General features: G+C 40.4%; 1 protein-coding gene across 1 annotated transcript in view; it reads right to left on the bottom strand.

Moving 5' to 3' along the window:
- Positions 1-15,228, bottom strand: part of DHX15 (DEAH-box helicase 15) — a 62,391-nt gene extending 47,163 nt beyond the window's left edge. Inside the window, exons 1-3 of the mRNA XM_047090532.1 lie at positions 15,018-15,228; positions 7,800-8,235; positions 2,150-2,343 (exon numbers count right to left, since the gene is read on the bottom strand). Of these exons, the coding sequence (XP_046946488.1) occupies positions 2,150-2,343; positions 7,800-8,235; positions 15,018-15,088 (701 nt within the window). The 5' untranslated portion in view covers positions 15,089-15,228. The remainder of the gene's footprint in view (positions 1-2,149; positions 2,344-7,799; positions 8,236-15,017) is intronic.
- Positions 15,229-16,077: the final 849 nt, after the last annotated feature.

Here is a 16,077-nt window from a genome sequence, read left to right on the forward strand (position 1 = left end):
TTCTAGAAGAAATCTCAGTAAGCTTACCCTGTCCAAAATTAAGTTTTGGGTTTTTTTTTTTTTTAAGTTTAGTAATAGCCTCTGAGAACCATTCCATAAGAAAACATCACAATGCCAAAAATACATTCATTTTGATCTATCAAATCAATTTACATTACTTGTCATTCCCTATTAAGTGAACCATAAGCATACATCTTTTGAAAGCCTGACACTTCCTCTCTCTCTCTCACACACACACACACACACTCTCTCTCTCTCTCTCTCTGACCCAGTGTTGCATATAACTTTCTTCTTGCCCCGTTTCCAAATTCCATTTTCCTTGCTCAACTGTAGAATGTCAAAATAATTATTTCTTCTAAAAATGGGTAGAATCTACCTTTATTTTCCTCCAGTCCTTGACATTATCTACGTTTTAAATTAGTATAAAATCTTATGATTTTATGTAGTTCTTTCATCAATTATATAATTACAAGTAAACAATATCCAATGAAGTTTAAGATACAAACCAAAACAATGCCTTAAAGTCAAAAGGCAAACTAACTTAAGTAAATACTTGTCCAGCTACTATATTAAAAACAATATTGAGGGGCGCCTGGGTGGCTCAGAAAGCTGAGCGTCCGACTTCAGCTCAGGTCATGATCTTCAGTTCATGGGTTCAAGCCCCACATCAGGCTCTGTGCTGACAGTTCAGAGCCTGGAGCCTGCTTTGGATTCTGCGTCTCCCTCTCCCTCTGCCCCTCCCCCGCTCGTGTGTGTGTGTGTGTGTGTGTGTGTGTGTGTGTGTGCTCTCTCAAAATAAATAAACATTAAAAAAAATTAAAAAAACAAAACAATACTGAGGGGCACTTAGGAGGCTCAATGGGCTAAGCATCCAACTCTTGATTTCAACTCAGGTCATGATCTCATGAACTCACAGGGTGAGTTAGAGCCCTCTGTGCTTGGGATTCTCTCCCTCTCTCTGCCCCTCCCCTGCTCGCTTACTCTCTCAAAATAAATAAACATTAAAAAAAAACAATATTGAATTCTTTAACCTGGAGTTCCAATAAAATATTATCAAAGAAGCTAGAAAAAATTGACATGAAACTTAAAGAGTGATTGGATGTTTTGATTAGGGAAAAATTTTAAGTTGTGAATATCATAGCTGTATTTTAAGAAACTTTATCTTTGAGCTATATACACTGCAATATTTAGAGATGAAAATATATAACGTCTAAGATTCGTTCCAAATTATATGGGACAGGGAAAAGGTTGGGATCTGGATGAAACAAGACTGTCACAGCTGAAGATGCCGAATACATGGGAGATCGTTATACTACTGTAACTTCTGCATACATTTGACAATTTCCATAATACATAATTTACCCTACAACACCGCATATATTTCTGCCATCAATGACTCATTTCACTGCCCATGTAACATTCTGTTCCAAAAATGTCTTTTAAAAACCTCAGGGAAGAGATTACATTGTGACAAATCACTTTTAAAAAATGATTTAAATGTCACATACACACAGAAAAAACAGAAGCAACAAAAGGGGAAGATTTTCAAAAGAATTACCATCAGGCAACATGTATTACGACTTATGCAGAGTACAAGTGTAAGACGAAAAAAAAATTAGGAGTTAAAGAAAATTTTAGAAAAAAGCTCCATATGGTAGTCAATAATGCACCACAGCTATAAAGGAAAAGGAAAAGGAATTTGAGGAGACTCCCAGAGTATATTACAAAACAAAAGATTCCTCTCTTTAGCTCATAATATATGTATGGTAATAGCTGTATAATTAACATTAAAAGCCCTTTTCCCCAAATAATTTCTATCTCATCCCACACATCTTTCTTTCTAAAGTAACTATCCTTTACTAAGATGCATCACTTAACTTTTCTATCATTTAAGTGATAGAACATTTCACCTACGATACAGCACAAAATAACTAAAATCTGACCTTTGAAATTCATTGTCTACTGAGCGATATATATTACCAGCAAGAAAGAGAATCCATATCAAAAAGTCACCTAGTAAGTCTAGGAAGGTCTACTCTGCACTAGTCTAAACTTGGATGACTTGAGACTCCACTAGCAAGTCCCCTGTCTAGTGGCAGAAAACTGAAAGGAGAGAAACAAAGTAGCCATTTTTAAAGATAGTACTTACTTAAGAATGGTTTTTGCACTACTGCAGTCTTCAAATCGAATGGAGTAACCAACTTCCTGGCCCAACATCACATCCATTTCATCAGCAACTCTCTGAGCCACACTCATTGCAGCCACTCTCCTGGGTTGGGTACAGGCAACTCCTCTCTTGGGTCCTGGTAATGATCGCATGTACTCCACACACCACTGTGGAATCTATCAAATAATTTCACATTTAAATTAAATTCTACTCTGCCTGCATATTAGGTATACTTAACATGTCGTATTTTATTGCATTCCGATCACGTAAAACAAAATTCAGTCAGGCACACCACAAATTATTAAGACTCAAACTTACAGCATGAGCTCTGTGACCTCTCTAGGCCAAGGAGGAGTCCTACATAACACTGATATGACATAACCGTACTCCTGAACGGGCTAGGTCCCCCGAGGCTGTGCGGAGTACGCTCTCTAACATCAACTGTTCCATCATTAAGCATTTCTCTATACACTGGAAAGAAACTCAACCTATGAAACATTCTACTTTAGGGGCGCCTGGGTGGCTCAGTCAGTTGAGTGTGACTTCAGCTCAGGTCGTGATCTCACGGTTCGTGAGTTCGAGCCCCACATCGGGCTCTGTAGCCTGGAGCCTGCTTTGGATTCTGTGTCTCCCTCTCTCTCTCTGCCCCTCCCCTGCTTGCATTCTGTCTCTCTCTCAAAAATAAATAACATTAAAAAAATTTTAATAAAAAAATTCAGAAAAATTCTACTTTGTAACAAATGTGAGTTTCCAAAATTATTCTAAGAAACTATTAAATTCTTAATGAATTACAAAATGCAGGTAAAAGTAGAAATCACATCCTCTTGTAGTTATAGAGCTATGTGCCTTGTAAGTCCATTCAAATTTGGTTTGTAAGCCAGCAGAATCTAACTCCTATCCTTCTGCCTGCGGGAGAGGAGGCACAACACCAACACCTTAGGTGCCATCTTAAAAGTCAATTACAGTAATTGTCAATCTCGAATTCAACAGCACCTGGAGAAGCCAGAAAAATCACCAAAAACACCAAGCGCAAGCTGGATGGCTGCCATGGTGACAGTGCATTTCCTCCTTGTTCCATTATCAATAGAACCTAATAGAACCTCGAATTTCATGGCTCTTCATTCACTTACCTGCGTAAAAACCATGGAAAAAATCTAAGTGATCACTACGAGAAATGGGAATCTACTGCTGTAAGTTCATGATGGGTGTCCATAAAAACATCCAAAAGCCTAACAAACTCTGATACTAGAGAAAACCCACGTGCGGGTTTTTTTGATACAGGATCTGTACAAGGACACCTGTATATAGGTTGCTGTACCATTACTGTATTTTAGTTACGTTACTTCTGCAATTTGGGGATAACCGTTTTCACCGACAAATATCTGACAGGGGAAGGGTGACTTTGCAACCTCTCTAAGAATTTTTTAACAATATGTATCTTTAAAGGATTTGAAATGAACAGAAATAAATATTACCCTAAAACAGAAGGGTCTCCTCTCTACGTCTGTAAACCCACAAACCAAAGTTTAAGTGGCTTTCTAGCAAAGTTTTATAGATTTATCTCATTTCATCAAGCTTCTTACATAGGCAAAAACATGTACTTTATAAGACCAAACAAAATGAAATTCAAAGGAACATTTGCCATTCAGTTAAAGCTATTTAAAACTAATTCTGAATTCTGAAGGCAAGAACGTTCAAAAGATTTTTAAATTTACTCCAGTGAAATGGATAACTTACTCCCACTTTAAAAACAAAATATAAAGTTTTGACTAATATAGCAATTTCTGAACTTCTGATCTCGGAACCTCTTTATACTCTTAAAATAACCAAGGATACCAAACTAATAGATTTACTATATTAGGAAATTAAAACTGAAAAACTGTTAGACTATTAATTCCTAACAATAAAAGCCCACTCTATACTAACACAAACATTCTCTATGAAAAATAATTACATCTTCCAAAGAAAAAAGAAAAAATTAGCAAGAGTACATTGTTCCTGCATTTTTGCAGATGTCTAATGTCTGGCTTACTAGAAGAGTTTTATTCTCTAATGGGCTTCAATTCTGGATGTGTTGCCATTATTTGTGTTTCACTGGAAGTAAACTCAGAAATTCCCAGGACCTTAGAAAGAGTTTCAAGGACCTTCAAGGGTTCCCAGACAGTATTTGGAAAACGGCGCAGTCAATGCCATCTATTCATAGTTCTAAGAACAGCATTAAGAAGGGAAGCAGGAACGGAAATATGCAGGGTACAGGCTTCTTCAAACCAGGCTTCAAACTGGCTCCAACCCTTCTTTTCAGCTTCTGCCCTTCCATTTGAGGCTACCTTCCTAAAAACCGATCCTCAACCCTCTAGTCTTATTTTACACATTATCCTGATTGGTCTCATTCTCCTCGGACTTCTAACATTACCTAGAATACAGCAAATAACAATCCTAATGACAGTTCCCGTACCTAACCTTGTGGTCATTTCCACCTGAGAAGCAGTCCATTGATATCACAAATTCAGGAAGTTCAAAACCAAAACCATTTCTCCCCTTCCTCCAAATACTTATTAATTCCTCCCATGTCCCCTCAGCAGTATTAACATCCTAACTCCAATCCACCTGTCATTCTCCATTCTACCACCTTATCCAGTCAAATCTTTGTGATTACCTCCTACAGAGTCTGTCATCAACATTCTCAAAGACAAAACACTGTTGTAAAAATTCTTATCATTCTCCTCCAGTGAAATGCTCTGATGGCTCCCCCATCTACAGTATGATACATTAAGGCTCTCAGCCCGCTGTTCATCTCACCTGCCTCTTCACACACACCCTATGTGCTGGCCAGGGTACACAAAGCTTTCTCCTCTCTGAACTTGTGCCCTTGTTCATGCGGTCCCGTGGACTGAAAGAACTAGCTTTAGTCTCTTATATATGGATATAGTAGGAACGTAGCAAGTTGCAATGCAAAGTGACTTTATTAGGAGTCTTAGTCAAAAGAGTCGATAGTTTAGATTTTGCTTTGAGGATTTCATTTTCTGACAGGCACAAAAAGATAACCAAAAATGGCTGACTACTCTTAGTGGTTTCGAGTCAAAGTTTTTAACAGGATTATGTGAAAAAAGCATTTGGATGCAACTCATTATTCAACCTTTCAGCTTCCCTGTGAATCCCCCAAATGCCCTGCCATTGTAAGTACACAAAAACAAAAAAAACCCATAAATATTAATCCAAATAATCACAAACCTTTTGTTTCGAACTGATGTTCTTCTACATTAATTGCTCCTAAATAAACTCATCTCTGAATTAAGGTTAACCACGTAAGACCACAGAATAGCAGAATGAAATAAATATAACTTTGGCTATAACAAAGGAATAGTTTTAAATACTGAGCCCACCTAAATATTACGTAACCTAGGGCAACCCACTATATCTCTAAGATTGTTATGAGTCTAAGGCTCATTTTGCTCATCTGTAAAATGATGATTAACTTCCTTGTAGGGTTGTTGAAACACTTAAGTGAGGTAATACATACATAGGACACAGTGCCTAGCTTTATCCAACTGTTAACTAAACAGATAAATTAACACTATGCAAACTAGATAAACCAGTTGAAGTAATTCTTCAAAATACTATACTAAGAAGTTTAGAGTTATTATATCTTTTCACACATTATTCAAATTTTCACAAGGTAATAGTGAAACTGAAATCAGTTTCAATTCCTAATATCAACACAAGAAGTTTTCTTTCACTTATTAAGAAAAATCATTTTAAAGGCTCAGTCTTTAAAAGCTTCCTATTCCAGTTGCCATTGTAGCCTTCAAAATGTTTCCGTGATATACCCAAATCGATAGGTTTGTAGCGTATGTAACTTTTTTTTTTTTTTAAATGTTTACTTATTTTTGAGACACAGAGAGCATGAACAGGGAAGGCCAGAGAGAGCGGGAGACACAGAATCCGAAGCAGGCTCTGGGCTCTGAGCTGTCAGCGCAGAGCCCGACGTGGGGCTCGAACCCACAAGCTGTGAGATCATGACCTGAGCTGAAGTCAGATCCCCAACCAACTGAGCCACCCAGGTGCCCCTTAAAGGCTCAGTCTTTAAAAGCTTCCTATTCTGGTTGCCACTGTAGCCTTCAAAATGTCTCCATGATATACCCAAATTGATAGGTTTGTAGCATATATAACTTTAAAAAAATAAAATAAAAAAATGGGGCGGGAGGTGGGGAGGTGCACCTGGAAGGCTTTGTCAGTTAAGCATCCGGACTCTTGATTTCAGCTCAGGGTCACGATCTCTCAGTTTCATGGGTTCGAGTCCTGCATTGGGCTCTGTGCTAGCAGCGTGGAGCCTGCTTGGGATTCTCCCTCTCCCTCTCTCTCTCTGCCCCTCCCCACTCGCACTGTCTCTCTCAAAATAAGTAAACTTAAAAAAAATAGAAATAAAATAAAAATAAATGGTAATCGCATATGCAGTATGCTCAATTCTATACATGTATCACAGGTATATAAACGTGGAAAACAAGCCACCAGGAAACACAACATAATAATTTATGAATTTATTAAATTCATTTCAGTACTCCCTGGATTTTCCACATTTTCTACAATGGCCAGGGACTACTACTTTTGTAGTATCTTAAAAACTTTTAAGTCAAGCATATGAAAATATGATTAACACTTCACTCACAGCAAGAAAATGCAAATGAAAAATTACACCCAGGGGTGCCTGGGTGGCTCAGTGGGTTATGCATCCAAGTCTTGATTTCAGCTCAGATCATGATCTCACAGTTTCATGAGTTTAAGCCCCGTTATCAGGCTCTGCACTGACCCTGCAGAGCCTGTTTGGGATTCTCTCTCTCTCTCTCTCTCTCTCTCTCTCTCTTTCTCTGCCCCTCCCCTGCTCACCATCTCTCAGTCTCTCAAAATAAACTTTAAATTATTTTTAAAAATTACACTGAAATGCCATTTTTTACCTATCAGATTTATAAAATTTCACATTCAGTAGTATACTCTATTGGATATGGATCTACTTGCTCATGAAAACCATTAGAAGCAGCATAGGGGTCTATAACGTGGGTCCAGTAAACAATGGCTCATCCATTTTTGAAAAATATCCTAGGCATATTACTAACAAGATACTAGCATTTACTTCTATGTACACGGGGGGGAGGATGTAACTAGATGGATGGAAGTCATGCACGGGGAAACAGACTTTAATTTAGCCATTCCATTTTTTTTTAAGCACAGATAATCCTCACATGGTTCAAAACAATTACAAAACAAAACAAAGAAACAAACGAGAATAGCAAAAACAAAACCGCCCCAATGGTTCAAATCTCTACACTCAAGCAATGGACAAAACTTGTACCTCCAAATTTGCACTACCCCAGAATCAAAGTGGTGGGAAAGCATCATTCTGCCATACTTAATATTAACAAAACAGCACTGCTATTTCCCTCTAGACTCAGGAAAACAGGCGTTCCCTACCGGATTCCCACTCTCTGTCACTGAAAAGTGCTAACCATCAAAGCAGCTATTATTCTTCAGGATGTTCTACCAGACAGACAATGGGAAGGACGACCAGAATCAAATAAGCAACATTTAGTAAAGGTAAACATCAATACAGTATATACCATGGTATACGATAACTCACCTGTGTTGTTTTACCAGACCCAGTCTCACCAACCAGTACAAAGGACTGATGTCTAACCAGAATATCTGTAAACCTATCCTTGTATTCCCAAACAGGGAGCTGAAGCCGTTTCTTTAAAATATCATAGTATCGAGGAGTATGGGGTAAGTTGGTAAATGGATTAATGCACTGTGGAAGTGATGTGTGTCCTGCATGTCCGGTGTGTGTTGAATGAGCAGAATGTGTCGAATGTGTTGAATGAGCAGAGTGGGTTGAGTGAGCTGAGTGGGAAGCTTTTAAAGGTGGTAATCCAGCACTGATAAGCATAGCATTAGTCGAAGCTCGCAATTCCTTCTCCTTTTCTTTTTCCCTCTCCCGCTCTCTATCTCCTCTATCACGTTCTCGGTCTCGATCTTTAGACCGATCTTCACGATCCCGGTCACGATCTCGATCCTTCCTAAAAACAAAAATTTAGAATTCAGATTCTGAAATTTTACGCAAAATGTTTTTGGCAATGTTACAGTCACAAAGAAAGTAAATGTCCAACAACCAAATGTATAAAACCAATGTAAAAAATTCAATGAATTACTTAAGTATCAGAAATAATGATAATAAAAAGTCCTTATAATCAAGAATTCTCCATGCCTCACCCATAAACATCTTTCCCTCCATGCTGAGGCCTCAAATTTTGTTAAGGGACGGCCTCTTTCTACAACCTTTAGTCACCAGCTGAGATAACACAAGAACTCAGACTCGAGTAAGGTAAAATCCCTTCTTAAACAGGACAGCAGAAGTTAAAAACTGAGGGCAAGGTGGGGAAAAGGTAGAGGTAAATAAAGCAAAAAGAGGGTGATACCACAATCTTCCCCAGATTCTCCTTCATGTTACATGAAATGGTATTTTCTGCATTGACTAGTATGTTCAAAATTCAAAACTATTTCTGTACTCAAAGACTATTCCTTTTCATGTAACAGGATATAAATTAAAGGACTGTAGGTGAGTTTGTTTCCAAGTTACACTTTTCCAGCACGTTCTCAACATTGTTTAATAAGCATATATTTGCTCTATAAGAAATACTAAAATCAATACACTTTCATTATTTTGTTTTCATTGTTTACTCCTACACGATCTCCTTTATAACAACTGCAAAACACTGAAATTACTTTGTAAGCCTATGTATATTTTTGTCACCCATCAAATGAAATATAGCCAATAAAAACAAGCTCCAATGAACAACAGTAAATTTTTTTTAAATGTTAAAATTCTGCAGATGGCCACTGTATTAAACCTACGTCAATTTTAAGTACTCAATTCTAGTATCTACTTCTATTTACTAGACATGATTCCTAATACAATACTTTTTAAATAATCTCTGCTTCTTTATTCTACTAATCCTGTTTACTTCAGAACAAATCCTATAGGGGCCACAAGGTGTTTGGATCCAGACTTGAAATAGTGAAGCAACACAGAGCTAGAAGACAAGCCACTTACACATCACTATCCCTTATCCATAAGACACAAAAGACATACAAATTTCCCATACCCCAATTATCAGTAGCCAAGCAGGAAGGACCATTCATTCTCTAGCACATCAGCAGGACAAGAGAAATCCCTTGGTAGTATACAGCTAAAATGCTAGACCCAGCAAGAGTTAGGATGGTTTCCCAACTACAGAAAGGAGACCAATTATATTTTATGTTGTCCTCCCTAAAATATAATTGAATTGCACAGTAATTTACATAGACAGAAAAGTTTTATTATGTGCAAACATACATACACACATTTCATATGTATATATACTTTCATATACCCATTTACACTTTTCACATACATACAAAACATATATATGAAAAGCGATTCTCCCTTCTCCCATCCCAGTGTTCACCTCCAGAATCACAGGAGGTAACAAGCTAGGATTGAAGCCTTTCATCCCATTTGGCACAAAGAAAAAGAAAATCAAAGGGAAAAAGAACCCCAAGGATAACCTAGTAAACATACAAAATAAAGTCTCAGAACTCAGCTCCCTACCCTATCTTTGAAATATGCCATCAACCATCCTTTTTTGCTTTCCGCATTCTGCCTCTGGTCTCAGGTGCTCATTAATTAAATAAGCATATTGCCCCGAATGTAAATGGGAAAGTTTGTAACTTTGACACAGTAATATGCCCAGCAAAATGAGAAGCACCGTAGCCATAAATGGTTCAAAGACCAGGTATCTTAAAAGGCCACAGAACATAAAAGAACCTTTAAAGAACAACCTGGTCTAAATGCAAAGGATTCATGTTTCTAGTACTCTAGAGGTGGGGGGCAGGGTGCGACAAAAGACCATTACCTGACCAACAAGAGACACAGGACAAAAATAGAAGTTTAACTAACTCCACCATACTCCTAGCACAGTACCAGGCACTTAACATATGGACCCAATCTTTCAAGAGTTATAAAATACGGGGGATGGAAAGTGATTGACAAAGTAAATCACATCACCTTGTTAACAGCGATACAAAAATGTTTTTCGAGGGCCTATTTCATCAGAAACTTCATTACCAAAAATAAACATAGCATAGGAAGCATAAAATACATTCTAAGGACACAAGATTTAACTGCTAAGAAATGGAAGTAAAGACACCACTGGCAAGGTATAAGCCTCAATTTACTAACCTGCAAAATGAGAAGTATTAATAAAATAGTAATAAAATAAGAAAGGAACAGGAAGTGGGACACCTGGATGGCTGTCGGTTGGGTGGCCAACTTGGGCTCAGGTAGTGATCTCGCACTCCGTGGGTTCGAGCCCCGCATTGGGCTCTGTGCTGACAGCTCACAGCCTGCAGCCTGCTTCAGATTCTGTGTCTCCCCCTCTCTGTCTGCCCCTCCCCCACTCGTGCTCAGTCCCTTTCTCAAAAATAAACAAACATTAAAAAATTTTAAAAAGAGGGGCGCCTGGGCCGCTCAGTCGGTTAAGCGTCCAACTCTTGATATCAGCTCAGGTCCTGATCTCAAGGTTTGTGAGTTCAAGCCCCGCATCAGGCTCTGTGCTGACAGAGCAGACAGAGCCTGTTTGGGATTCTGTCTCTCCTTCTCTCTGCTCCTCCCCTACCGTGCTCTCTCTCTCAAATTAAATTAAATATATATATATATATACACACACACATATATATGTATGTGTGTGTTTATACATAATTTAAAAAAGAAAGAAAGCAACAGGAAGGATGCAGAGGGTAAATTCAATCATCTTGAAATGCTGCCTATGATTCAAACTACCTACTTTCAATGGCAGAGGGAGGATAAAAATTAAGTCAGCTAGGGAGGACTCTCAAACCCACTGCTTCATAAATAATGTGTAGACTACCAAGTACATGCATGTCTTCTCTTTTTAAACAAGCACTTTTATTATACAGGAGTTTTGTTGTCACAAAGATTTACTCATTGAGATAAGAGTAATGTTTAAAAACCTGAGTAAAAAACAGTGCTTATTGATCACACAGCCACGGTACTGGCAGGTAGACACAGTATGACACAGTCGTGAAGCAGTTGTTTCTTAAATGTCTGAGCCACTGCCCTGGCTCAGCACTTAAGCTAACAGTATGACCACAGTTACTTCTTTGTAAAATGTGGTTACTCATATGTCTTGTGCAGTATTGCAAAAATTAAATAAGTTAATATACGCAGTGTGCTTAAAATTGTGCCTGAACACAGTAAATGCCCAATAAATATGCTTATCATTAAAGTTTTTTTTTAAAATTTACAATACCATGTGAAAATTCCACATGAAATAACAAGAACTGCTTATAAGATGTCAACGGATTATTAAAATCAGAATATTTTAAATAAGCAAGCTTTTTTATCTGGCAATCTCACTTCTGGAAGTTCTCCTAAGGATAGAAGTGCACAAACATGTATGTATACATATCAATAATCTTTTCACTTGTAAAATTATTATTTTAGGGAAACTACCTAAACACCAACAAACAGGAAACAGGGCAGACAAGTCATGATACCCCTTTACAAATAGAATATTACAGAGCCAGTGAAAAGGATAATGTATATCTAGTCTATTGTTTGACACATTTCTTAGTAAATAAAAACCAAAACACAAAAACAACCAATATTGAAACATCCCACTGGTAATAAATATTACAACTTATATTTGTGAATAACCATGCAAAGACTAAATACAATGCTCATCAAGGGGTTAAACAGGAGGATGAAGATTTCAGAGAAGTTTCTGCCTTTCCTTTGTATCTTTAAGCACAGACATTTCTTCGGTTCCCTGGGGCAAGTGACTTAAAACCTCACTTTCATCAAAGGACTGCAGTGAAAATGTGGTTATACATACAAAGCACCCAGAATCCTTTGGGGAGCACAGTTACGTATTCTACCCATGTTTTATTTGTTTCACTTGTCCACAATTAGGAAGTAATTTCTGGGGTGCCTGGGTGGCTCAGTCGGTTAAGCATCGGACTCTTGACTTCGGCTCTGGTCATCGTCTCACAATTCGTGAGTTCACGCCCCGCATCCGGCTCTGCACTGACAGTGCAGAGCCTGCTTGGGATTCTCTGTCTCCCTCTCTCTCTGACCCTCCTCCACTCATGCCATCTCACACAAAATAAGCGTTAAAAAAAAATGTTTTTTTAAGGAAGTAATCTCTGAAACAAACATCAAAATGGATAATGTCCCTATGTTCATGAAGTTTTCTCCATACTTCAGCTGCCTTTTTTGGTAATAATTTTATATTATTATAGAAAACGTGGGATGATGAAAAAAGCAGTAATAAGGTCACTATGTAACAGAAACCTTCAACTTTCGTACTTGATTTCCAAATAAAATACAGCAGGACTAAATAATGCCAGACACAGTTTGGGAACTTGAATCTAAATGAAATCTTCCACCAAATTACCTTCCTTCTCTGGGGAAATGGGCCAGCCATTTTCAGCAGTGGAGTTCATAAGACTGACAAGCCTATTATTACCTTAGATAAAACCACTTGCTAATAACTATTAGGACCAAAACCAAAAAACCCTTCAAGACTGCACAGCAGTCAACACAAGTTAACTTTTAAAATTATCCAATTGGGGGGGGGGGGAACCCAAGCACTATCAAACATTGTAACCCACTGTTAAAGAAAATTAGTTCTGTGAGAAGTGATACAGAAATGCGTACAGAAACTTCTCTCCAGAATATCTCAGAACTTGGGCTTTATTCCAAAGAACTCTCCTTCACCAACAGGTAGATGTCATGTGATATCCAAGAGAATCATAGGGTCACCATCGCAGACCCGAAAACGTCCACATTTTTACAGAGCATATCTGTTTTGCAAGAGAAAGGGAGCAGCTCTATATGTACCATGGAACCACTCATCTCAAGAAAAGCATTTAAATGGTGCACATACACACAAATATGAATAAATGAATTCACTGCATCCCAGTGTATTTTGTTCCAACGTGAACTCGTGTGAGAGACATCAGGTGCATCTTAGCCAGATGATGCAATTTATTTTTACTTCACAGGAACCAAGAACCAAGTGCTCCCTACTTTACAACCCGTTACAAATGTCATTAAAATAGGCTGCATTGACTTAACTACAGCCATGGTCTGTGCTGTAAAGAAAATGGCCAAGAGTGAGAATGAAAAGATCAAGGTTCCAGATCCAGCTACACACTAAGAGCCCAAGCCACCTTCACGGAGTCTCCATCTCTCATCCCTTGAGTGGAGCTGATTATACTCTTCAAAGTCACTTCCAGCTCTAAGGAGTCTGTAACACTATAACCCAAATGTGCTAAAGTTTTGCTGGGGGCAGGGGAGGCGAGATCCTAAAAAGAAAATAGCCTAAAAATAGAGAAAACGAATGTCTAACACTGTAAAACTAAAAAAATCACAAGATTAAAATGTTACATACTTCTGCTTTCCACATTGAACACGGGAAGGTATCAAAAAGTACACCCTACCCTGGCTTATACTCCAGACACTGAACAGACACCTGGAAACCAATCCAAATGAAGAACTTTGGGCGGACAAAAATTCACAGAAGTTATATAGATGGCTTGACACAGTGATTCTTTACGCTCTCTCCACATACGCAAGGATAAAACTGTGAAAAGTATTTGGATACTCAGACTTTTGTGTTCTAGCCTGAATTATCCAAATAAATCTCTGAACTTCAGGAATGAAAACACACACTGGACAAGAAACGATTTTGATGAAATTGCTAAAGTCAACTGTTAAATTCCTCTGTAGCTTTCAGAAAACGCGAAGGGAAAGCAATCGGAAACATCACGAGTCTATTTCAACTCCCCAACAACCTCCCCACGGGCGACATTTTGCCATAAATACTAAAAACGTTTTGAAAGGTGTCTGCCTGTTTCGAAAGCTACTAGCAGGAGCAGAAAACGAGAACTTCTTGGAGGGGGGTGGGGGGGGAATGCCTTCTAATTCCCATCCCAGGGATGCCCAACAACCAGTTTTAGCCAAAGCAGGAAATAAAGGAGATGGCGGGAGCGTACGCAGAGAGCGGAAGTTTGCCTAGTATCTACTTTGAAGTGTTTGAATGGACCGAGACACAAGCTCTCCCGCCAAACTACAAATGCAGTGGCTCCAAACCCCCAGCCCTCGTGCCCATCAGGTATACTCCACATTTTCCTTTCCCCCGCAGGCCCTCTACTCTCCCTTCCCCCGAGAACTCGTCCGCACGCCTCACTCAACTCCCGCCACCCCCATCCCAACCTACACAAGAATCCACGCGCTTCCCTCACTTTCTGGCCTCCGCGTTTCTCCTTGCGGGGCACCCAGCCGCCCCCCCCCCCCGCCAGGTCCTCTCCGCGGTCGCTCGGCCTGAGAAATACCTGGTGCCCTTGGAAGGGAATACTCCCGCCGCGCCCTCCCCCACCCTCTCCAGGCCTTACCAGGGAACCCAGGCCACGAGGTCCGCGGTTCCTCCCGGCTGCTCCCCTCGAAGTGACTCTTGCTTGGCTCGGCCCGGGGAGGAGGCGCCCTCGTGGCCACGCAGGCCTCTCCACCCTCCGGATTGGGCCGGGCGGCGGCCGCACCACACATCTCCCCGCGCCCTTGCCCAGCCGAACACCGGGAGTGGCGCCGCTTTCCCCGACCCGCCGCTAGTGAGCCAAGCCCAGAGGGAAACAAAAGGTCGGGCTCCAGGGCCGACGTGGCTAGGCCGGCCCTGGCCCTCTCTCCGCGGGGACCCCAACAAAGCCCGAGCCGCTGCCTCGCGCCCCCGGCCTGGCTTACCCATCGGTCCCCGCACGCTTCTTGCCAGAGGGGTAATCCTCCCCCAGGTCCAACCGGTGCCGCTTGGACATCTTCGGACTCTGCAAGCGCGCGGATTTGAAGGAAGAAGAAAAAGAAGCTGGCGGCTGTATTGGTACAGTCGAGGGCAGCTACTTAACTCTGGAGGACCCCCACCCCTCCCGCTACAACAGCCTACACCGTGCGGCCGGAACCAGGAGCTAAAATGGCGGCGGCGGCGAGGGCTGGGCCTGCGCGCGCGCTTCCGCAGCGTGCTGTGCGTGCTATGCGTGCATGCGTGCGTGGTGCGCGCGCACGCATCGTAGGCGGGAATCCCAGGCCCGCCCTCCTTCCGCCTCGGCGGCTTCCTCCCTCCTGAGAGCTCTGTCCGCCAACGGTGCGGCTGCTCAGAGGTATATGTACTATGGCCTTCCTGCCCTTCTGATTTGGGAAATTCAGAGAGGAGACAGTCTAGTCCTGCTTAGGAAATTTTATCCGTCTCCATTATCCTGGCTTTAGGGGAGTCTGACACCATGAGAGGTTAAGAAACTAATCGAGATCATAACAGCAAAAACAGGGCAGAGCCAAATTTGGAACCCAGTATTTTATAACTCCAAATCTAAAAGAACTTGCAGCCACTGACCAGACCCCTTTCAATTATGTCAGGGAAACTGAGGTGAGAAAATGTCAAAACTCTCCGTGATCCATTTTGCCCCCCCCTTTTTTTTAAACTAGCACGGGTGGCCTGTATTCAATCTATATTTTGTTTGTACGTATGTTTTTTCCCAGAATAGAGGAAACTGGCAGTAAAGGCGTAATTTGCTTTTTTTACCCCCTGTGTGCCTATTATGGGATGCCACAGTGTTAACCCTACTTTTAATCCTCATTTTTACAGTGACACTGCAAGGTAGGTGTTAATAGATGTGAACACTGAGCCTGGGGAAGGTAAGTCATATGATCATAATAGCTATCCGAAAGCCATAGAAAATTGTTGGGGTGAAATGACTTTTGTGGGTCTCTGCACCCAGAGCATATGTGTTTCCCAGTTTGAAGGCTACCATTA

The sequence above is a fragment of the Lynx rufus genome, unplaced genomic scaffold, assembly GCF_022079265.1.
Source record: "Lynx rufus isolate CCGP_SWC_20201006 ecotype Redwood Valley unplaced genomic scaffold, mLynRuf1.p SCAF_3, whole genome shotgun sequence".
Taxonomy (NCBI): Eukaryota; Metazoa; Chordata; class Mammalia; order Carnivora; family Felidae; genus Lynx; species Lynx rufus.